The 24,343-nt window shown below is 44.5% G+C and overlaps 1 protein-coding gene across 1 annotated transcript in view; it reads right to left on the minus strand.

Annotated features, from left to right (window-relative positions):
- opn4b (opsin 4b) overlaps window positions 1-24,343 on the minus strand; it is a gene marked incomplete at both ends in the record, with an annotated part of 295,664 nt that overhangs the window by 64,338 nt on the left and 206,983 nt on the right. Inside the window, 2 exon segments of the mRNA XM_084323026.1 lie at window positions 7,798-7,969; window positions 20,723-20,926. Of these exon segments, the coding sequence (XP_084179152.1) occupies window positions 7,798-7,969; window positions 20,723-20,926 (376 nt within the window).

Below are 24,343 nucleotides of genomic sequence, written 5' to 3' on the forward strand. Positions count from 1 at the left end.
TGGGGTAGTTTCTGGTATTTTGGGGTATACTTTGGGGTATTTTGGGGTAGTTTCTGGTAGTTTCTGGTATTTTCTGGTATTTTGGGGTATTTTGGGGTAGTTTCTGGTATTTTGGGGTATACTTTGGGGTATTTTGGGGAATTTTGGGGTAGTTTCTGGTATTTTGGGGTATACTTTGGGGTAGTTTCTGGTATTTTCTGGTATTTCCTGGTATTTTAGGGTATTTTGCGGTAGTTTCTGGTATTTTGGGGTATACTTTGGGGTAGTTTCTGGTATTTTCTGGTATTTTCTGGTATTTTGGGGTATTTTGGGGTAGTTTCTGGTATTTTGGGGTATACTTTGGGGTATTTTGGGGTAGTTTCTGGTAGTTTCTGGTATTTTCTGGTATTTTGGGGTATTTTGGGGTAGTTTCTGGTATTTTGGGGTATACTTTGGGGTATTTTGGGGAATTTTGGGGTAGTTTCTGGTATTTTGGGGTATACTTTGGGGTATTTTGGGGTAGTTTCTGGTATTTTGGGGTATACTTTGGGGTATTTTCTGGTACTTTGGGGTATTTTAGGGTATTTTGGGGTAGTTTCTGGTATTTTGGGGTATACTTTGGGGTAGTTTCTGGTATTTTCTGGTATTTTCTGGTATTTTGGGGTATTTTGGGGTAGTTTCTGGTATTTTGGGGTATACTTTGGGGTATTTTGGGGTAGTTTCTGGTATTTTCTGGTATTTTCTGGTATTTTGGGGTAGTTTCTGGTATTTTGGGGTATACTTTGGGGTATTTTGGGGTAGTTTCTGGTAGTTTCTGGTATTTTCTGGTATTTTGGGGTATTTTGGGGTAGTTTCTGGTATTTTCTGGTATTTTCTGGTATTTTCTTGTATTTTCTGGTATTTTGGGGTAGTTTCTGGTATTTTGGGGTATACTTTGGGGTATTTTGGGGTACTTTGGGGTATTTTGGGGTATTTTCTGGTATTTTCTGGTACTTTGGGGTATTTTAGGGTATTTTGGGGTAGTTTCTGGTATTTTGGGGTATACTTTGGGGTAGTTTCTGGTATTTTCTGGTAGTTTCTGGTATTTTCTGGTATTTTCTGGTATTTTGGGGTATTTTGGGGTAGTTTCTGGTATTTTGGGGTATACTTTGGGGTATTTTGGGGTACTTTGGGGTATTTTGGGGTATTTTCTGGTATTTTCTGGTACTTTGGGGTATTTTAGGTTATTTTGGGGTAGTTTCTGGTATTTTGGGGTATACTTTGGGGTAGTTTCTGGTATTTTCTGGTATTTTCTGGTATTTTGGGGTATTTTGGGGTAGTTTCTTGTATTTTGGGGTATACTTTGGGGTATTTTGGGGTAGTTTCTGGTATTTTCTGGTATTTTCTGGTATTTTGGGGTAGTTTCTGGTATTTTGGGGTATACTTTGGGGTATTTTGGGGTAGTTTCTGGTAGTTTCTGGTATTTTCTGGTATTTTCTGGTATTTTGGGGTATTTTGGGGTAGTTTCTGGTATTTTGGGGTATACTTTGGGGTATTTTGGGGAATTTTGGGGTAGTTTCTGGTATTTTGGGGTATACTTTTGGGTATTTTGGGGTAGTTTCTGGTATTTTCTGGTATTTCCTGGTATTTTGGGGTATTTTGGGGTAGTTTCTGGTATTTTGGGGTATACTTTGGGGTATTTTGGGGTAGTTTCTGGTATTTTGGGGTATACTTTGGGGTATTTTGGGGTAGTTTCTGGTATTTTCTGGTATTTTCTGGTACTTTGGGGTGATTAGTAGGACCCCTTCATCTGGGTAAAACAGAGTACATTTTATTTGCATCTGATTTTAATCAAAAAAAGTCCCCCGGTTTTAAAATTATGGTTGGAGATGTAGCTGTTTCCTCGAAGGAGGAGATTGCATACCTTGGTTGCATATTGGACAACAAACTCTCTCGAGAGAGCATGGCCCTAAAGGTCATTTCTAATAATATAAATTTCATTAATAATAAAAAGAAAATTGCTAGACTTTCCTCCTTCATAGACAAGAGAGCCTTGGTAACATTGGAAAATGCGCTGATTACAGTAAATATCATTTTGATTATGCCTGCTCCTTGTAACAAAACAAAATTACAAACATCTCAAAACAAACTGGTCAGACTACTGCTTGACCTTACTCCTAGAACCCACCTCACCCCTGCCCACTTTGACAACCTAGGATGGCTTAGAGTAGACGACAGAGTACAGCAACTTGCAATGGGCCTGGTCTACAAGATACACTACACGACCAAGGTACCCATGTACATGTCAAAATACTTCCCAAAGGTCAGTGAATACCACGATCACAACACCAGAGGGAGCTCCACAAATCATGTTAAACCCAGATTCGGCTCAAATAAGGGACTAAACACGTTTCGCAATTATGCCACATCAATGTGGAACGCCCTACCCAAAGCTGTAAAGGAATGTGGATCACTACCCACTTTCAAAACCTCCCTCAAGGGACACCTACGGGAGACTGCAATTCAACACTGGCCCCTGTAAATATCCTAACCCAACCCCCTCCAATGTACAGTCATTTACCTAGTATGGTTTTGTCAATAGTCCAATGTACAATTTTGTTTGTTTGTACAGTGTCTCCCCCCCCCCCCCTCAATGTACAGTTTTGCTTGTTTATACAGTGTGCCCCCCCCCCCCCCCTCCAATGTAAATTACCCAGTATGGTTGTCAATATCCCAACGTACCCAACCCCCCCCACCCAACCTCCTCCAATGTACAGTTTCTACGTCAAATGTATATACTCCCTTTTCTTGACTCCTTCTGTATCACAAACAGTACTGTATTTGCAAATCTGGTATGTCATAAATGTATAGATGTAGCAGTACTGACTATCTGTATGTCATGTATGTCATATATGTCCTGATGAATTGAAAATGGGGGACCCTGATGTAAACAAGACGAAAGTCTTTCTCTGGTCTGCATCCCCTTAACAATTGTGTATATTGAGCTGTACTGTATTGTACCCATTCTGCAATCTGTTAATAAAGTTTTTCAATCAATCAATCAATCCTGGTTCCCAGCCATCTCCATAAAACTTAAAAACAGGTTACAGACTTCCCAAAACAAATTAGTGAGGGTGATCCTGAGCCTACACCCAAGAACCCACCTCCTCCCCTCTCACTTCCTCAGCCTCAGGTGGCTCACAGTGGATGAGAGGGTCTCTAAAATTTTATTGTGTATGGTCCACAGGATTTTTAAACAGGAGGCTCCCCCAACTCACTGACTATTTTTGTAAAGTCAGTGACGTAGACGGCTACTCCACCAGAGTGTTACGACTCAGGTAGGTGTGTTGAACCCAAATGCAGTACAGAAGAAGGTGCTCTTCTCCCCAAAAACAGTGTTTCCTTTTATTTTTGAAACATCAGCGATACTGGTATTATACAAAAGAAAAACAAACTAAATAATAATTAAACGATAATCAAAAACACGGCAGCCGCATCCTCCAGGACTGGAGCAACACGACTCTCCGTAGACAGGTACTCACGTCTCACGGTAACGTTAGATGAAGAACTGACAAATGAGAGAATAAACACAAGGCCATTATAAAGAGAGTCAAACACACAGCATGCATCAATCAGCAATCAGGACAACCTGGAAGAATAGAGAGGGTGAAATACTCCAGGGTGGCGCTAGGAGCTTTTACTCCTAGAGCGAGTAAAAGACCCAAATGTTACACCAGAGGAAGCTCCACCAACATCGTACCCTTCAAATTTAAAACTTTAATGGGCAAATGTACCTTTTTATATTCTGCAACAATTTTATGGAACAGACTACCTGTTAGTGGGAGCTACTAGCACGTCGGATCACGACGCCATCTTGTTGGTCCCTGCTTACAAACAAAGATCACGTGACGCCGTCGTGTCACGTGAGACAAAAAAATTGACCGACCAATCAGAGGCCACGCTTCAGGACGCTCTCGAGGGCGTCGACTGGAATATGTTTCAAGGAAGCGCCAGTGACGTCAGCGAGTTCACGGACACCGTTGTGAGTTTCATTACAACACTGGCTGATAGTATTGTCCCCACTAAAAAGGTCCGGGTCTTCCCTAACCAGAACCGTGGGTAGATAGTACTATCAGAGCAGCTATGAAATCCCGCACTACTGCCTACAACCTGGGCAGAGAGTCGGGAAACATGGACGAGTACAAGGCTACAGATACTCTGTGCAAGGCTGTAAAACTTGCAAAATGAACATATGCTGATAAACTGGAGACACAAATGGCACAAAACGACACAAGAGGCTTATGGCGGGGACTGAGGACAATAACTGACTACAAAGACAGCGCCCCCTCAATGGGGAGCGACGACGCCTCTCTCACGGACAAACTCAACTCTTTCTACGCTCGGTTTGGTGTAGACAGTGGCACCGCTAGCTCAACGGCTAGTGACGTCACTGGCGCGCCGGCTGTTGTGGAGGGGGGGGGGGGGGGGGGCAACCGAAGGGGGCGGGGACGCTCTCTCATTGACGGAACACAGTGTGAGAAGAGCATTTATGCAGGTGAACACCAGAAAAGCTGCTGGCCCAGATGGTATAACAGGACGCATACTTAAGTCCTGTGCCAACCAGCTAGCCCCTGTGTTCACCGCCATATTTAATCAATCCCTGGCGGAGTCAGTGGTCCCTGCCTGCTTCAAGATGTCTACCATCATCCCTGTACCGAAGAAACCCTCCCCAACATGTCTCAATGACTACAGACCGTTGGCACTCACCTCTGTGGCCATGAAATGTTTCGAGAGGCTGGTCAAGGATCACATTTGTGCCTCCCTCCCCAGTGATATGGACCCTATGCAATTTGCATACAGGCCAAACAGGTCCACTGACGATGCGGTCTCCCAAGTACTGCACAGCACCCTCTCTCACCTTGACCGCCAGAAGGGGGGCTATGTGAGACTGTTGTTCATTGACTACAGCTCAGCGTTCAACACCATAGTCCCCACCAGACTGGTGGACAAGCTGATCGAGCTGGGTCTGAGCTCCACTCTGAGCGCCTGGGTACTGGACTTTCTGAGTGAAAGACCCCAGGCGGTCAGGGTGGGGGGTCAGACCTCCAACACCATCACCCTGAGCATAGGGTCCCCCAGGGCTGTGTTCTGAGCCCCCTGCTGTACTCACTTTACACACATGATTGTGTGGCCAAGTTCAGCTCCAACTCCATAGTGAAGTTTGCAGACGGCACGGTGGTGGTGGGGCTGATCTCCGACAACGACGAGAAGGCCTACCGGGAGGAGGTTGAGGTACTGGAATGCTGGTGCCAGGACAACAGCCTGCTCCTGAACATTGGTAAAACCAAGGAGCTGATCGTGGATTATAGGAGAGGACAGCAGGAGACACACACAACACTGAGGATAAACGGGGCTACCGTGGACAGGGTGAGCAGCTTTAAGTACCTGGGGGTCCATATATCAGAGGATCTGACATGGACAACACACATAGACTCAGTCGTAAAAAAGGCGAAGCAGCGCCTCTACCACCTGAGACAGTTAAGGAAGTTCAGAGTATCTGGGAAGATACTCCAGTCCTTCTACTCCGGAGCTGTAGAGAGCATCTTGACTGGAAACATCACTGCCTGGTATGGAAACAGCACGGCACAGGACAAGAAGGCCCTACAGAGAGTGGTGCGCTCAGCTGAGCGTACCACAGGTATTGCACTACCACCCCAGCAGGTTTTAATTCTTTTTAATTTATTTATTTTTATTATTATAAAAAAAATTGCGAGGTCCCCCTTCCCACAAGGCCCCTTTTCATCACAGACCTAAAATCTAGTTTTGCTTATATGCTTATATATTTCACATTAGACACGTTTGTAGAATGTGTCTGACTTGTTCCGGGCTTTGCGGCTCTGCAGATATACTATTGGAGCTCTATGGCTCTGCAGATACACTATTGGAGCTCTGCGGCTCTGCAGCGACGGGGAGGGGTTACAGGTAAGGTACAGTCGGCCGGTCTGACTATTATGCTGGTGAACTTTTTCATCTCCACGGTAGGAAAATGCGTCGACGTCGTCTCCTTCCAACTTTGCCATTGATTCTGCGTTAGGGTGAGTTTTTTTTGTGCAATCTATTCAGTTCTCTGTCTCTCTGTCTCTCTGTCTCTCTCTCTTCTGTTGTGCTGCACCCGCCGTGGTGTGTCTCTGTCTCTCTGTCTCTCTCTCTCTCTCTCTCTCTCTCTCTCTCTCTCTCTCTCTCTCTCTCTCTCTCTCTCTCTCTCTCTCTCTCTCTCTCTCTCTATTCAATTCAAATGGGCTTTATTGACATGGGAAACATACGTTTACATTGCCAAAGCCAAACAAAACAAAGCAATCAAACAGATAAAACAAAAGAAATCAGTATGGTGGTTGTATTCCGTTGGATGTCCTTTTCTTGTCACAGCAGCTCACAAATCTGGCTGCTGTGTTAGCACATTCTTGTATTTCTCCCAGTAGGTAAGGGAGTTTTGAGTTATTGTCCATGTTTTCAAAGTCTCTTTGGGTGTTTGCAATTTGTGGGAAGTATATGTCTCTGATGTCTTGGTATAGTGGGCAGGTTGTTAAGAAGTGGAGCTCGGTTTCCACCTCATCTTGTGTGCAGTGGGTGCATAGCCTGTCTTCGCTTGGGAGCCAGGTCTGCATATGGCGGCCTTTCTCGATGGCTAGGCTGTGCTCGCTGAGCTCTACCTAGTCAAGGATCTTCTTAGTATTGGGTCAGTCACAGTGCTCAGGTATTCTGCCACTGTGTACTCTCTGTTTAGGGCCAAATAGCATTTCAATTTGCTCTGGTTTTGGGTTGTTTCTTTCCAATCTCTCTCTCTCTCTCTCTCTCTCTCTCTCTCTCTCTCTCTCTCTCTCTCTCTCTCTCTCTCTCTCTCTCTCTCTCTCTCTCTCTGGCCTTGCTCTGGTGGAGGGTGTGCCACTGTGTGTGTGCCATCATGTTAACGTTAGCCTCAGTTAAACCTTGCGACGCCTCGTTAGATGAAGCTGTGTTCTGAGGTGTCCTGTGTTCTGAGCTGTATTCTGAGCTGTGTTCTGTGCTGTGTTCTGCATGTGTTCTGTGTTCTGAGCTGTGTTCTGAGATGTGTTCTGATCTGTGTTCTGTGTTCTGAGCTGTGTTCTGAGCTGTGTGCTGAGCTGTGTTCTGAGCTGTGTTCTGTGCTGTGTTCTGCATGTGTTCTGTGTTCTGAGGTGTCCTGTGTTCTGAGCTGTGTTCTGAGCTGTGTGCTGATCTGTGTTCTGTGCTGTGTTCTGCATGTGTTCTGTATTCTGAGCTGTGTTCTGAGATGTGTTCTGAGCTGTGTTCTGAGATGTGTTCTGTGCTGTGTTCTGAGATGTGTTCTGTGTTCTGAGCTGTGTTCTAAGCTGTGTTGTGTTCTGAGCTGTGTTCTGAGCTTATATAGTGCTTTTACTAACTATATTATATTTCTCTCTCCTCTGGTCAGGGGCATTGCCGGGTCTGTGCAGCGATAACACTGTATATTGACTGTAGAACGGGAGCTCTCTCTCGCTCTCTCGCTCTCTCTCTCTCTCTTGCTATATGTTGACTGTATCATGCCCAGCCTCGGGCAGCGCTATTATTTAAGAATATGTTGACTGTATGAAAAAAAATATATATATATTAAAAAAAATCTCGCACAGGGCCTCGCATTTCTCCCAGGCGGCCCTGTTTGTGTGTGTGTGTGTGTGCGCGCTCGAACAGTGTGGTGGTACAGATGGCTCTATACTGTGTGTGTGTGTGTGTGCTCTCACAGTGTGGTGGTACGGATGGCCCTATAATGTGTGTGTGTGTGTGTGTGTGTGTGTGTGCTCTCACAGTGTGGTGTTCCTGATGGCTCTGAAGATGCAGCAGTAGCAGGCGATGATGATGCCGAGGGGGATGAAGAAGACGAAGGTGAAGAGGAGCATGGTGTAGGAGCGCACGGCCGGGGTGAAGGTCACGTAGTCCCAGGAGCACGATGTCAGCAGACCCTCTGGCACGTAGGCGCCTGGGGAGAGATCGCATACACACACACACACACACACACACACACACACACACACACACACACACACACACACACACACACACACACACACACACACACACACACACACACACACACACACACACACACACACACACACACACACACACACACACACACACACACACACACACACACACACACACCTGTATTTAAACTCGAGAGGCAACTGAGGTTTCTCTCATTTACAGTCACGTCGTAAAATCATCACAATAAGACAACACGGCGAGGTAAAAAGCAAGGAGGCTACAACTTGATTGACAACAGTTGGAGATCAAGGTTTTAAACTCTGCAACAGAGGAGATAATCTCAGCTTTAAGGACCGTTAGAGTTTATTCCATGATCTAGATTGATTATGCTAATGCAGTTTTACCCTGTTCCGAGCAAAGTTAGGGGACGTTAAGGACCAGCCAGTCACTAGAACGGGTTCCAATAATGATGTAGTATAAGAGGTAGCTTACCAATAAGAGCTTAAAATGAACAAATACCAGTGTCTGTTGCGCCTCTCCATCAGAGAGGGCCAACCAACCTTCTCATAAAGGACACATTGACGAGTGTTGTGATGAATCTGACTACATTTTAAGTAAGTAAGTAAGTAAGTAAGTAAGTAAGTAAGTAAGTAAGTAAGTAAGTAAGTAAGTAAGTAAGTAAGTAAGTAAGTAAGTAAGTAAGTAAGTAAGTAAGTAAGTAAGTAAGTAAGTAAGTAAGTAAGTAAGTAAGTAAGTAAGTAAGTAAGTAAGTAAGTAAGTAAGTAAGTAAGTAAGTAAGTAAGTAAGGCTTTATTTGTATAGCACCCTTCTCAGAACGAATGCACAGAGTGCTTCACAAGTTTAAAAAGAAAAAAGAAAAAGAACAAGGCAATTCATAAAAAAACAGTTTAAAAAACAAAGAACAGGTAAATTCATAAAAAACAGACAATATGAAAACAGGCATGGACAAAACAGAAGAAACAAAATCATGTATGTACGTGGCCAAACGCCAATCTGAACAGGTGGGCTTTTAGCTGTCCCTTGAACGAGTCCACAGAGGTGGAGGCTCTCAATACCTGGGGGAGCTCATTCCCGAGCCTAGGGGCCACTACTTCAAAAGCTTGGTCCCCCTTAGTCTTTAGCCTGGTTCACCACCGGGAGGCCCTGACCAGAAGACCTCAGGGACCGGCTGGAGCTATAGGGGTGTATGAGGTCCAAGATGTACGTGGGGACCTGTCCGTGAACTGCTCTATAAGTAAAAACCAGGACCTTGAATCGAATCCTGAACTGGACAGGACGCCAGTGCAGGGAGGCCAGGGCTGGTGTGATATGGGCGCACCTCCTGGACCTGGTAAGCATTTTGGACCAGTTGTAGCCGGTCCACTGAGCCTTTGCTCAGGCACGTCAATAAGGAATTGCAATAGTCCAGCCTAGATGAAATAAAAGCATGGATAGCCATTTGGCTATATTTCTGAGGTGGAAAAAACAGGTATGGGTCAGGGATCTTATGTGCTTCTCGAAAAGCATGGATTTTTTATATTTGCGTGGACATTTCCCTTGAGCGGTCCCAAGAGATTTGTTACCCTAGAGGCAATTTTGTCTGTAGCTACAATTCAAATTTCTGTCTTTGCCGCATTAAGCTGGAGGAAGCTACTGGACATCCACTCCTCAATGGCAGACAGACACTCCTGCAGGATGCCAATCGTCTCTATATTATTGGGGTTAAAATAAAAATACAGCTGAATATCATCTGCATAGCAGTGAAATGAAACATCCTTAAAATAGCTAATTATAAGTCCTAAGGGGAGCATACTGTATAAAGGGCAAATCAAATTGGGGCCAAAATGGACCCCTGAGGCAGACCACATTGTAGGGGAGAACTATCAGACTTAAAAGGGCCCACGGCCACAGAGAAGCTTCTCTCACTGAGGTAGGACGCGAACCACTGTAGGGCCATCCCTAAGATGCCCACCCACTCCCTGAGCCTATCCAACATGATGTGGTGGTCTACCGTATCAATGGCTGCACTCAGGTCCAACAGCACCAAGACTGCGCATTTGCCTGAGTCTGATGTCATCATGATGTCGTTAGAGACCCTTGCTGGTTTGCGATGACTTTTTCCAGGACTTTGGAGACAAATGGCAGCTTAGATATGGGCCTGTAGTTACTAGGGAGGGAGGGGTCCAGGTTTTTTTTAAGGAGGGGCTGAACGACCGCCTGTATAAAATAAGATGGCACAGAGCCAGAGTTGATGGAGCTGTTTATAATATGGACCAGGGAAGGGCAGACAGAACTAATAGCTTCTTTAACCTCTTGAGCCCTAGCCCTATTTCAGAAAATGCACCTAAAAATACATACCTAAGTAAATGGAAGATTGCTCCACTTTTACAAGGACCATTAGCATGTTCATGGTATCTAGGGACATCTATTGATATCAGGGAATGTATTCCCAGTGTCAGAAATGCATGTTTCAAGTTCAAGTTTCACGTTTGTTTATTATTTGTCACAACAAAATACAGAATACTTTATGATGAAATGCTTGTTTCTGTATGAGAGTGTGCTACATACAGTAAAAAGAAAGTAAGTCAAAAAAGTAATTAAGAAGTAAGTAAAAAGTTAGTAAAGTCAATATACATATATACAATATACAATACAGAGTTAAATGAGTAACAGTGAGGTACAATGCAGAGGTACAAAATAGATAAATACTAGATAAATATAAAGTGTGTTAAAGTGTCTAAAGTGAATAAAGTGAGTGGTAAGGTGAGTGTTTGTTTAAAGTGAGTGTGTACTGTACATGTGGATGTGTGTGCAGTGTGTGTAGATGATGGGTTGTTACATAGTGTCATTGTCATTGAGCATCCTGATGGCCTGGGGATAGAAGCTCCTTCTGAGTCTCTCTGTACTGGCCATGAGACTCCGGTAGTGCTTGCCTGACTGCAGCAGTTCAAAGAGGCAGTTTGTGTTATTCACTGTCAAAGATGCAAAGATGCAAGAAAAATCATAATTTATATTCTCCTTTGTTTCATCCCAATTTACTCAAGCCTAGTAACAGACACAATATTTCTGACACTGGGAATACATTCCATGAGATCCATAGGTGTCCCTAGATACCAAGAACATGCAAATGTGGAATCTGCAACCTTATTTACAATTTCTTTTATAAAACGGTTACATTTATCATTTGAAATTATAGGAATTGAGGGGAGAGGGGGGCTGACAATGTGATTGATGGTTTTTAAAAGCACTCTAGGGTTGTGCTGGCTAGACGAGATTAAGTTTGAGAAATAAGCAGCCCTGGCGTTCTTAATAAGTTCATTAAGCAGATAACCTGACCTTTAAGAAACACATAAAGAAAGTGAGGAACACCATCAACTTCAACATTTCCAACTTCAAACAAATACGGCCCTCCCTAACACTTGAAGCCGCAAAGACATACCTACACTGTATGGTCTTCTCCCACATTGAATATTGCCTTCTAAACTGGTCATTTACTGGGGCCACATCCATGAAACCCATAGAACAACTTTACAACAGAGCATTTAAGGTATATGACAGGAAACAGTACTCATACCACCACTGTAAAATCCTGGATAAGCATCAAATTTAAAATTTTGAAAACCTCAGACGTTATAAAAGTTCCTGCTTTGTATATAAATGCCTGCACAGATTAGCCCCCCTCAAGGAGTTTATCCACGAGAAAAGGAACACTGGATTAGCCACTAGGTCAAACACCAGAGGGGATTGTGAGGTCCATTTTAGAAAGACCGTGTAGTAAATTCCCAAACATAGACTCATGATTAAATAATGTGTGGAAATATTTAGGCCTCAAAACAATAATTCATAGATTTGTGTGTGTGTGGTTACATAAGACTGATTGTGCAAATGCCCTCCTGGGGTGACAATGGCATAGTGGCAGCTGGGGTAAGACTTCCCTTTAGGGGGTAGATCAAAGCAAAAGACAAAAGGTTACGTAGACATGTTATCTTGCTGAAGTTTCCTGTCACACACACAGTGATCAAAGCGCCCATGAAGTGTTATCTGCTTACGGCCTGAGGACACAGACAGACACACATTTTCGAATACACATCCACACACACACACTCACACACACAGAGACACACACATAGCCACACACACACACTCACACACACATAGTCACACACACACACACTCACACATACATACACATCCACACACACACACACACACACACACTCACACACACACACACACACACACACACATCCACACACACACACACACACACTCACCCACACACACACACACACACACACACACATTCACACACACACACACACACACACACACACTCACACAGGAGATCTCCAAACTACCTGGTATATTGTTAAGTAAGTTAAAATATAATTAGTGTTTGGTCATACTAAAATGTCTACAATTAGTTAATGTGTCTGTGCTATTTTCAATTAATGTTCAGTATGATTAATTGATTGTTACACATTCTGCAATCTGTTAAGCAGTTTCTATATGGTATTGAAATGTATTCTATTAAGCTAACAGAATGATTAGATTAAGTTAGATATATGTTCTAAAAGTCAAACAGACTTAGTAATAAAGAAATATATCTGTGTTTAGGTAATCAATATATCTTGAGGTACATCAAAGTACTAACAAGTCAAGTAATGTGTTTAAGTAAAAGATATAAAGGAAATGAAAATGATGCAATGTTTAAACTTTGATTAAGGTAGAGGGTTAAAGACAGCCTCTTTTGGCAGTAATGTGAAAAGGGTTTGGCCTATAAACCAAACCCCTATTTTCAAATGCCAGCTAAAGCAGTCCTGTGATTGGAGGAACTAATGTGATGATGTCATCAACTCCGAGACACGGCCTTGGGCTATAAGATGGGTGTGGGATGTGGGAGAGAGGAACTCGCAAGGAAACAACAAGATAACACTCTGGAACCAACCAACACCACCAAGGACAAGACCTCTCTCACCATCTCACCCACCATCAACACCAAGGCAGAACGAGAAGACAAAGGATTTTTTGGAGGGAAAACAGACTGCTTTGTTTTGTCAGCCAGGACAACACAAAGACCAGCAACAATTTATCTTTATACTGTGATATTAGTCTGGTTGTTATCATATTACGGCATAGTGTTTGTGATCAACAACCATAGCATCTTCTTATTGTAATTGGTATACACTCTTTCTCTCTTATTAAACAACTGTTAAACTATCTTTCCTCCTTAATTCCTGATGCCTTTCTGCCTGCTTAGTCAGTTTTGAAGAGAAGTGATTCCCAGCTTTAAAGTATTGAGACACAACGCGGAGAGTACTAACCAACAGGTTCTGAAGCAGAGCAGAACCAAAACAGCCTGGGAATCCACTTCAACCGCCTTCAGCAAAAAATGTCTATCGATAAAGGGAAGTGGAACATGGAACAGCCCCCTTAAGGGAATGTACCACCCTGTCCACCTTTAGGGGCCAACTCAGGAAATGGCTGTTAGACAGCCAAATATGCACTCATTAGGGATGTTAGTGATGTTGTACTGACTGAATGTCATGTTAGTGTAGTCATGTCAGTGATGTCAGTTTTTATGAATGAACGTTGTATGGTCCGTTTTGTGTTTGTTTTATGTTAGGACTATGGGTGGAAATTAGCCCTGTGGTATTCCCGGCATATTTACGTCCTTATGCATACACTCATGTAAATGATGTTAATTAATTTGCATTGTCCTTAATAAACAAATCTTAAAATAAGAGTTCTTTCCAATAGAGACGGTGGATCTGGAGATTGGTGGCTTTCCACAGCCGCTCTATTTTGCGGATGTCTTCAGTTAGCCAGGGGGAGTTATTTACAGATGAAACACTGCGCATCACCAGGGGAGCAATGTCATCTAAAACGGCGGCGCAGCATGCGTTAAAAGCATTGACTAAAGAGTCTACGTTGTCATTATGCGACACCAAAACATTGCTGTCAAAGACAGCTACAAAGTTTTCCACCGCTGAGCCATTTAGTTTGCGCAATGTTTTTACTCGCTTTCCCGGAACAGACGCATTGTCGAATGACATGTTAAACAGTACACATTTAGGATCGGAAACAGATAAATCATCAGTAGTGACATTGCTGATGAAATTAATCACTAGGAAATCGCTAGCAAACTTGTCTGAACAGTCATTTATATGTATGTTAAAATCCATGCACAAAAGGATTCTCTCGTAGCAGATTATAGATGCTAAAAAGTCACCAAAGTCGGCTAAAAAAGAGCCATTCTTACCAGGGGGGCGATAGATTAAAATACAGTCAAAAGCGTAAATTTTTTTTCCATAGTATTTCAAACGAAGGAAACGATACTGTGGTCAGTGTGTTGGTGGAGAAACAATCTCTGTAAAACGAAACAAGTCCTCCTCCTCGTCCTGTATGCCTTGGCACGCAGGAGTAGATGCAGTTTGGAGGACATAGTTCGTTTAGGGAGGCAAACTCCCCTACTCTCTGCCAAGATTCCGATACAAGCAAGGAATCCAACTTATTGGTGACAATACAGTCATTCAGTAGGAAGGATTTGTTTGCGATGGATCTAGCGTTCAGTAGAATGACAGAGATGGAGTCAAAGCCAGCTTGGCCTATTGTAGAGGCCCGAGGCAGTGAACGCAGATACCCAGGCACTGAAGCCACACTGGGGCGTGCCGATGATCGGTTCCCATAGCCACCGAGCCCCGGACGCGGCCACGCAGGCACCGAAGCCATACTCGTGAGCTTTGATCGTTGTTTATTGACAGGAGCATAAGTGGGTAGCTGAGTTGGGAGGATAGGACGGAGACATGACAACCTCGGCCTGGGGCTGGCTGCTATGGAGGTGGTGAGGAGCATAACAGGAGAGCGGCATCCGTTTAGCCTGCGGGGCTTTACTGCGGCTCCGGCTCGTTCACCCCTCCGCCTTGCCCTTCTGGTCCGAGGAGAAGTAACAGGATGGTGACCAGATCACCGCTGGTAGTTTGAGACACAGGGTGCGGTGAAAATTCCACTGATTGAGTGTGTGAGACAATGAGTTTGCCACCGAGGCACCAATATCCAGTAACGTTTAGCGATCATACACAACTGCCCATTTAACACTACACAAACACAGGTCATGTATGTGTGTGTGCAGGGCCGCCTCAGGGGGTGTGCGAGCAGTGCGGTCGCACAGGGCCTCGCGGGAAGGGGGGCCTCGCAAAATAAAATAAAAAAATTTATATTTTTTTTTTTATTTTTTTTTTTTTATTTATTTATTTTTTTTTTTATTTTTTTTGCGAGGCCCCCCTTCCCGCGAGGCCCTTTTTCATCACAGACGTAAAATCTAGTTTTGCTTATATGCTTATATATTTCACATTAGACACGTTTGTAGAATGTGTCTGACTTGTTCCTGGGTCTGCAGACATACTCACTATTGGAGCTCAGCCTCTGGGGCTCTGCAGCAGACATACTATTGGTTTCAATGAAGGGAGTGGTTACTTACATCATGTGTAGTACGCCGGCGTGAGTCAGCTGCGTTTGACTATTTCGCGCGTGCAGCTTTTGACTATTATGCTAAGTTATGCCAGCCAAGACGAAGAAAGAGGTCGGTCATTATCAGTCGGTCGGTCACCAAGGAACGTTGACGAAAGGCCTCTCGCTGGCGGGACAAATGGCCGGAGCCTTGTCATGGTATAGCCATGATGATGTCGGCTAGTAGCTAGCTTAGCTAAAGGCTAACTAGCGTTAGCTAACCTAGAGACAGCGCATACAGCCAAGATGAAGAGGATGGTCGTTTGGCAGATGAACTTCGTCAACTCCACGCGGTTGTCTCCATCCTCTTGGACGTTTGGTGAGTTTTTAACCTATTCTATTAACTCTATTCTATTCCCGCCGTGGACATCTCTCTCTCTCTCTCTCTCTCTCTGGAGCTAAACTGGCCGACTAGCTGTTGTAGTACTACTAGTAGCTAACGGTGTGTGGCCTGGTGTCGGCACCTGTATGTAGCCGCATAGCTTGCTTCTGCGTTAGCTAATGGTTAGCGATAGCCTGGTTGAGCTAACTGTTAGCCAGTTAGCTGTTTAGCTACGACGTTAGCTGCCGGCTGCGCTCGGCTGGGAACGTTCGTTTGATGCTATCAGTTAGCCTTGAGTTAGCTGTTAGCTTGTGCTACGACCATTGACATTAGCCGTGAGAATAGCAGGGGGTTATTTTTGTCCCGCCAGCGAGAGGCCTTTCGTCAACGTGGAGACCTGTGTTGCGGCCTTTCGCCCTGCGTTCCTTGGTGCAGGTAAGATTAATGAAAATCATGACATTACCCCACTCTTCCTTCCTTCCCCTCCCGAATGTTTTGTTAATAACGATGTTTTTTTCCAGGCAAAACATATGTTACTTCACAACATTTGGAGATACGACACGTGCTGTGTGTGAATTCATTGTCTTGGTCGTTTGTGTAGCTTGGGTAGCGTTGGGCCGTTGGCCAAAGCTGTGTGTGGCCTGGTGTCAGTAGCCTACCTGGCTAGCCTTTAGCTGTCGGCCATTGGCTCCTTGCTGCTTTGTTTTCTCTGGTATAGACCCTCTTCTCTTTGGATTTAAGTGTTGATCTTTGTCCTTTTGGATCTATGTATATTCATGTTGCCTTTGTGAAGTTATCTTTTCCTTCTGTTTTGTTCTTTCATTAAAAGTTGAATATCCTTTAGGGGGTAATCTTTGCTTATCTCTCTCATACATGCTCTCTCTCTAACACACATGCTCTCTCTCTCTCTCTCTCTCTTTCTAACACACACAGGCTGCGTTTACATGGACAGTTTATTCCCCTTTTCATTCGGAATTAACGTTAAATCCTATTTAAAGTTATCATGTAAACATCTGAAAATTCTTAATTCCGAATGAAAATGGCCATTCCGAAATAAAATCCATTCCGATGTAAGTGGCCGGTTTATTCCGTTTATCATTCCGAATTAAAGCTTTTTCTGTCCATGTAAACGCTTTTTCGGAATTAGTTCCCCCCGGTCTTTCTGCGCATGATCGCGCATAGGCTACAGTACACATAGATGATCGCGAACAGGGGCACATATTGTTCCATAGCATACGCCTTCAGTTGATCATGACAAATCCTCTCTTACCTTGACGATTAAAAAGCCTCCATAATTTAGTAAATAAAGCTGTAGCCAGCCAGCTAGTATTGATGCTATACAAAATGCTATCCACAAAATAGCTACATAGCTAACCAACTAAATACAATGGTATCCTGAGGTAACGTTAGATACAACGTTTGCTAGTCGAAATGACTGGACACACACAGGGACAAGTTAAACATCAATCAATTAATTTATTCCAACAGGTAGTTTGAGCTGCATGTGAGCCGCGGTCTTTCTCTCCTCTCCTTTGGAAACTAATGATGATACGTAACGTTAGCTAGAAAAAGCACAGAACCGGCCGGCAAAAGTCAAGCTGCTAGCAACAGACACTATAATACTTCCGTCGGGGGATTTCAAAATAAAAGAGCGACGTCTAAAAGCACCGTAAATAGGTTTATTTTGTACATTATCTAACGTTAACACGAACCTAAACTAACTTTAGATTAGTTTAGGTTCGTGTAACGTTAGATATTGTAAAGAATAAACGTATTTACGGTGCTTTTAGACGTCGCTTTTATTTTGAAACCCCCCGCCCGGAAGTAAAAATTATGCTTATTTGTCTGCTTGTTATCAATGGGTTGCTACATACGGGGTACAATGTTACATAGGCTGTGCGTCGATGTTGCAGAAGCATAAAGGCCTGCAACACCTTTGCTTTGTCGATGTTGTGGTGCAGTTGCTTTGAAGTTGCTGTAGCATTTAGAGGCCTTTAACGTTAGCAGAATAGACACACCGAGAGTCTGGTTAATGTTGTTTGGTACGCTAGCACAGTAGCTGAGAATACCGGTCGCAGCTGTTTGTTTACTTCTGGTAAACGTAATGACGTTAACATCCTGTTTACGTTTACCCAATCAGAAGCCTTCCCAACCCCAAACCTTACGATGACTCGAAAACTCCCGATTAGACAGTGACTTTCATGTAAACACCTTGTCGGAATTAAGATTTGACATGTAAACTCGCATGATTTTTTTTAACATCCGAATGATTTGATTCCGAAGTTATAATTCGGAATTAAAAGTCACCATGTAACCGCAGCCACTGTCTGCCTATGGCGGCCTTTCTCGATGGCTAGGCTGTGCTCGCTGAGTCTGTATAGTCAAGGATCTTCAGTCACAGTGCTCAGGTATTCTGCCACTGTGTACTCTCTGTTTAGGGCCAAATAGCATTTCAATTTCTTTCCAATGTGTCTCTCTCTCTGTACACTGTATATTGACTGTAGAACGGGAGCTCTCTCTCGCTCTCTCTCTTGCTATATGTTGACTGTATCATGCCCAGCCTCGGGCAGCGCTATTATTTACGAATATGTTGACTGTATGAAAAAAATATATATATGGGGGGGGGGGGGGGGGGGGGGGGGGGGGGGCTCGCATTTAAATCTTGCACAGGGCCTCGCATTTCTCCCAGGCGGCCCTGTGTGTGTGTGTGTGTGTGTGTGTGTGTGTGTGTGTGTGTGTGTGTGTGTGTGTGTGTGCGTGCGTGCGTGCGTGCGTGCGTGCGTGCGTGCGTGCGTGCGTGTGTGTGTGTGTGGGGGGGGGGGGGGGGGGGGGGGGGGCCTGATGTAAACAAGACGAAAGTATTTTTCTGGTCTGCATCCCAATTGTTTGTATTGTGCCGTACTGTATTGTACCCATTCTGCAATCTGTTCATAACATTTTCAATCAATCAATTAATCAATGGGAAATAGCCAATAGAGAGCCACTTGTCTCGTCAGCTGGCAGTCAGTTAGTTGGTGAGACAAGTGGCTCCTGATGCAAAGTGGCTTAACGAGGCGCTGGCCACACATCATCAACGAGAATGTATGTACTGTATTGTAGGTATGTTGGTATGTAAAGAAATGGGAGGAATCCTATACTTGTCCATTCCATGTGGTTGTAGACTACTACTGTCTACTACACACAAATGACTGACTCACTGAACTAAAAAAAACGTTTGATTAATGCCGGGTGCAGCATTACATCACTTTTATAGGATGCCAACATCACCACAATAACAAAGAAAGCCCAACAGAAGACATACAGTACTTCCTGAGACAACTTAGCAAGCTAAACATCTCTCCTTAGTTCATCCTCACCACCTACATTACTGTCTGGTTCCCCTCAGCCTCCTCCCGCTCCAAGACCAGACTGCAGCAAGACTGAGTGATTTCCTTTGCGGAAAAGATCACTGGCAGGCAGCCACTTGAGACGTATAGAGGAGCTCCATAAGAGGAAAGAGTCACACAGTGAAAACACTGACGAAGGGCTGAAATGTGTTTGTTTCTTTGTCTGCCGCTGTGCATTAAATAGACACCATTATTTTCTCTCTACCTCATTTCTGCATTTTTTGCATTTTGTTTAGCATTTTGTACTTTAGTTTTGTATATTGTATATTTAGTTTAGTTTTTTAGCTTTATTCTTTTTTACTGTATGAAGCACAATTTCAGGAGGGTCATACAGAACATTTCACTGTAATGTATGTGTACCTTATACAGTATGCGACAAATAAAACAATACTTGAAAACGTTAACTCATATTCTAGACAAAACTCATCTGCATCCATGTCCCTGGAGACTTACATGAAAAACTAAACAATTGCACGCACATCCAAAAACGTCCTCATTGCTCACAAGTCAAGTCAAGAGTTTTATTTGTCACGGCATACAAGTATACAATGAAATGCGGGTGGTCTTGCCCGCAACGATGTGCAATACAGTAGTACAACATATAATAGAATCCAATAAAACAACATTGTGCAATAAACAGGTAACATAGTGGGGCATCTCGGTATTTGTACATAAGTTATTTACAGAGCCATGGAGGACATGCTAGGTCCTTTGGTAGTGCAATACACTGTTACTGTTGCTATACTATTTTTAAAGTGACCTTTCCTTTGTGGCCATAAGTGTGGGCGTGTGCAGCATGAGTGTGTGCTTGCTCATGTTAAAGTGGCTGCTAGTGTGCGAGCGTGTACAGCGTGCGTGTCGTGTGTGCGCTCATGTGTGCTTGTGTGTGGAGAGTTCAGTGTTCTGTGGCACTCAGTGTTCAGTGTTCAAGGCTCTGATGGCCTGCGGGAAGAAGCTGAGCCGAAGCCTCTCTGTCCTAGTAGCTGGGGTTCGCAGGCGTCTGCCTGACCTCAGCAGCTGGAACAGGCTGTTGTTGGGGTGGTGAGGGTCTTTCATTATTCTGCAGGCTCTGGATTTGCACCTCTTGTTGTATAGAACCTGCAGGGGAGGTAGTGCAATACCCGTGGTACGATCGGCTGAGCGCACCACTCTCTGTAGGGCCTTCTTGTCCTGTGCCGTGCTGTTTCCATACCAGGCAGTGATGTTTCCAGTCAAGATGCTCTCTACAGCTCCGGAGTAGAAGACTGGAGTATCTTCCCAGATACTCTGAACTTCCTTAACTGTCTCAGGTGGTAGAGGCGCTGCTTCGCCTTTTTTACGACTGTGTCTATGTGTGTTGACCATGTCAGATCCTCTGAGATGTGGACCCCCAGGTACTTAAAGCTGCTCACCCTGTCCACGGTAGCCCCGTTTATCCTCAGTGTTAAAGGGTTAAGGAAAACAGTTAAAGGGTAAAGGCATTTAAAACATATTTTGTGAGCGTGCAAATTTTCCCTTTGTGATGCTGGTCTACGACTAGTCTACTCACTCCAGCCAAAGAACGGGGGGAGGCTCCAGCCCATGGAGTAGACCCAGGCGCCGGCCAGGATGCTGAGGGCCTTCCGGCGGGACATGGCTCCCAGGGAGGCCAGTGGCCGGGTGATCACCATGTAACGGTCCACCGAGATCACCACCAGGGTTATCATGCTGCAGATTCCAAACAGAGCCCCACAGAATGCATACAGCTCGCAACCTGAGGGTGGGAGGGAGAGAGGTTGGGGGAAGAGAGAGTGGAGGGCAGATTGAGGGAGGGAGGAGGGAGATAGGGTGGGGTAGGAGCAAAGGAGCGAGGGAGGCAATGTTAGAAGGAGAGGGAAGAGAGAGAGATGGAGGGATGGAGGATGGGGTGGAAGGAGAGGAAGACAGATTCAAGGGAGGGAGGGAGGGAGGGAGAGTATGGGAGAAAGAGACAAGGTGAAAGTAGAGAGACGAAAGGTGAGGTGAGAGTTGGGGGAGGGAGGAGTGCATGTTACAGGCGGGAGGTGTAGTGTAGCGGAAGGGAGGAGTGTATGTTACAGGCGGGAGGTGTAGAGTGAGAGGAAGGAGGAGTGTATGTTACAGGTGGGAGGTGTAGTGAGACAGGAGGGAGGAGTGTACAGTATGTTACAGGCGGGAGGTGTAGTGAGAGGAGGGAGGAGTGTACAGTATGTTACAGGGGGTAGGTGTAGTGAGACAGGAGGGAGGAGTGTACAGTATGTTACAGGAGGCAGGAGGAGTGACAGGAGAGGTGGAGACAGTAAATGGGATGGAAGAGAGAAAACAAGAGCAGAGTACATGCTAAGAATAAAGTATAGAGTGAACCCACCGTTGGAGTGCAGACCAATGACACAACTTCTCCTAAATATTTATCACTGGAAGGTGGGTTTCTAGGTGGATTTGTGCTGTGGCAAGAGTACTGTATCTCCTTGAATGCCGTAGTTTGACATTGTTTCTATCCATATCAGATGAATTGTCAAAGAACCTCAGACATTTAAACCCTTTACATTACGTGCCTACACACACACACACACACACACACACACACACACACACACACACACACACACACGCACGCACGCACGCACGCACACACACACACACACACACACACACACACACACACACACACACACACACACGCACGCACGCACGCACGCACACACACACACACACACACACACACACACACACACACACACACACACACACACACACACACACACACACACACACACACACACACACACACACACACATACAATGGAATGATGGAGGGGATAAGGACTGAAGTGCTGAAGAAACCCAATCCCATTGCCAAAAGAGAGCCCCTTTTCCACCGCAGGAACTCTCCACCAGAACCAGGGACATTGTGAGGGCTTTCATCATTGGATTATTGGGTTTCATCAGTTCCCTATGGAGGAAACCTCTGGTTTCCTTATCTCTGGCCAGGAATGTCCAATCAACAAAAAGATCCCTAGTATATGGCCAATTCAAAGTGTGCGTGAAGAACCACCTTTGTGCTTGATTATCTCTGGCCGGGAACTCGCGAAGGTCCGATTGACAAGCAGCAAGGACCAGGGCACTTGGCCTGGATTGCAGTATATGGAGCCATTTCCCTGTAAGTGTGTGTGCTTGTGGGTGAAAAACATGCCTTCTTTACCTTTGGCGGCCTAAAAGACGCCCTTCCTTGCCCCAGGCACCACCAGACCCTCTCCACAAGTCCCCCAGACACCCTCAAATCAGCAACTTCCTGTCACTGCTGTGTCCTCGGGTGTCTCTCCTGCCCCACAGTCATGCTCGCTCCTGTCCCCTTTGTAGGCACCACTTTCATGCATGTGTGGAATTTGACATATCCACCACTCAGCGTTAGCCGCCCACAAACTACAAAGTAGATGAGCTGGGGCATTATGGATGTTTTGCAAGTGGAGGATTCATTACTGACACCAAAGGGGTCATGGTACAGTAGGTAATATTACAGTTAATTGTAAAAACACTTGGGTGTTATTTTGGATTTCCAGAATCAAGCATAATTCCTTTGTTCATAAAAAGGCCAATCTGGTTTGAAAACCCTGTGCCACTAGACCAAAGCTGTATGAGATATCCCATGTTACATTTACTAAGCAAACAGACATTATGCTATCGCTGACAGCTATTGGATCAACCCAAAAAGGTTCCCACCGTTGCTCTAGGGGTATTTTGTCCTACGTAGCTGTTTTTGGGTGCAGCAAAACAGTCTGCAGCACCACTGTAATGGGGTGCTAACCCATGCCAGCCCCAACAGGGTCCATTGGGGTGGACTATCAGGTGGACTTTCACTAGTTAGTAGAGTAAAGTACATAACCAGAAGATCTGTTAATATCTCTGAAGCTTAGAGAAGGAGAGAGGGAGGGAGGGAGGGCGAGAAGAAGTATGGTGGGCGGGTGAGGGAGGGATAAGCTCAGCATCAGTGAGAAGGGCTGAGTGAGTAGAGAGAAGTTTAATCGGCTTACACAGCTTTGATATTTTTCTGCAAATTCACAATAATGAGGTGACTATAGTAACGTTTGTGATACGTTTTTTTTTACGACTGCTTTCATGCATTTTGCACATCAGAGTTTAAATATGCAAAACTCTTAACATAGAATGCTATACTGCTAATTTTGGGTTCAAAATGCAATATAGCATGCAAAATTCAAATACCAATGTCAAATCAGAGAATAGTATAATGCAACAGCTTATAACAGCACCAGAACATTAGATATTTCAAACAATTAAGTGAACAACTGAACCAAATTAGATCATATGTCCTGCAAAAGTTTATCATAGTGTCAGGACAGTGGATATGTTCATCGTTGAAGTTTAATTATTGGTGCACTTTTCAAATACAACGGTCATTATCAAATAATGCGGTCAAACACAATATACTTGTTACCAAAATAGACTATGCAATGGTCATTTCCTCATAACCCCTGAAAGATAACAGTGTTTCTAGCCTTTGATCATTTAATCCACTCGTCACCTGCTGCTCCGTGACTCTCCCCATCTGCGTTGCGTTTATTTTCAATACTTCACATTGGCTGTCACACACTGTATCGAACCCTGTTGGTACATCCGTAATCAGAAGAAAACTACACTGGCACTGTGATCTCTGTTGAATATAGAGGGTGTATGCAGGGTGCGATCCACAGGGTGAGCTCGGTCCGCTATAGCTCCCCTAGATCAGACATCAGCTCCCTTGGGGGTCTCTAAAGCTCCCCTGGGGGTCTCTAAATTACTGAAAATAAATGCTACTTTTGCCATGCATTTCTCATTTTTCTGTAATTTTCTGTATCATCATCGTGTATAATAATAAACGTATGCTATTTTGGATGTATGATTAATGATTTGCGCACTAATTCACACGTAATATGGCAACATGCATGCTATTCTTGCAATTACCATTCGGAGCGCGGCGGCACTGCAGCCTGCTGCGACTATTATTAGTATTACAACGCCCGGTGACCGTGCCGGCGCCTGCGGTCGGACTCGTATCAGAACACAGGATAGGATTAGATACTGTAGACAGTGTTGGATGATGATCTATCATCTAATTAAATGGATACTTTTTTTTTATCATGGAATGTGCTGTGGAAGCCCAGACCGTCCAGACGGC

Source organism: Notolepis coatsorum (assembly GCF_963971535.1).
Source record: "Notolepis coatsorum genome assembly, chromosome: 10".
Classification (NCBI taxonomy): domain Eukaryota; kingdom Metazoa; phylum Chordata; class Actinopteri; order Aulopiformes; family Paralepididae; genus Notolepis; species Notolepis coatsorum.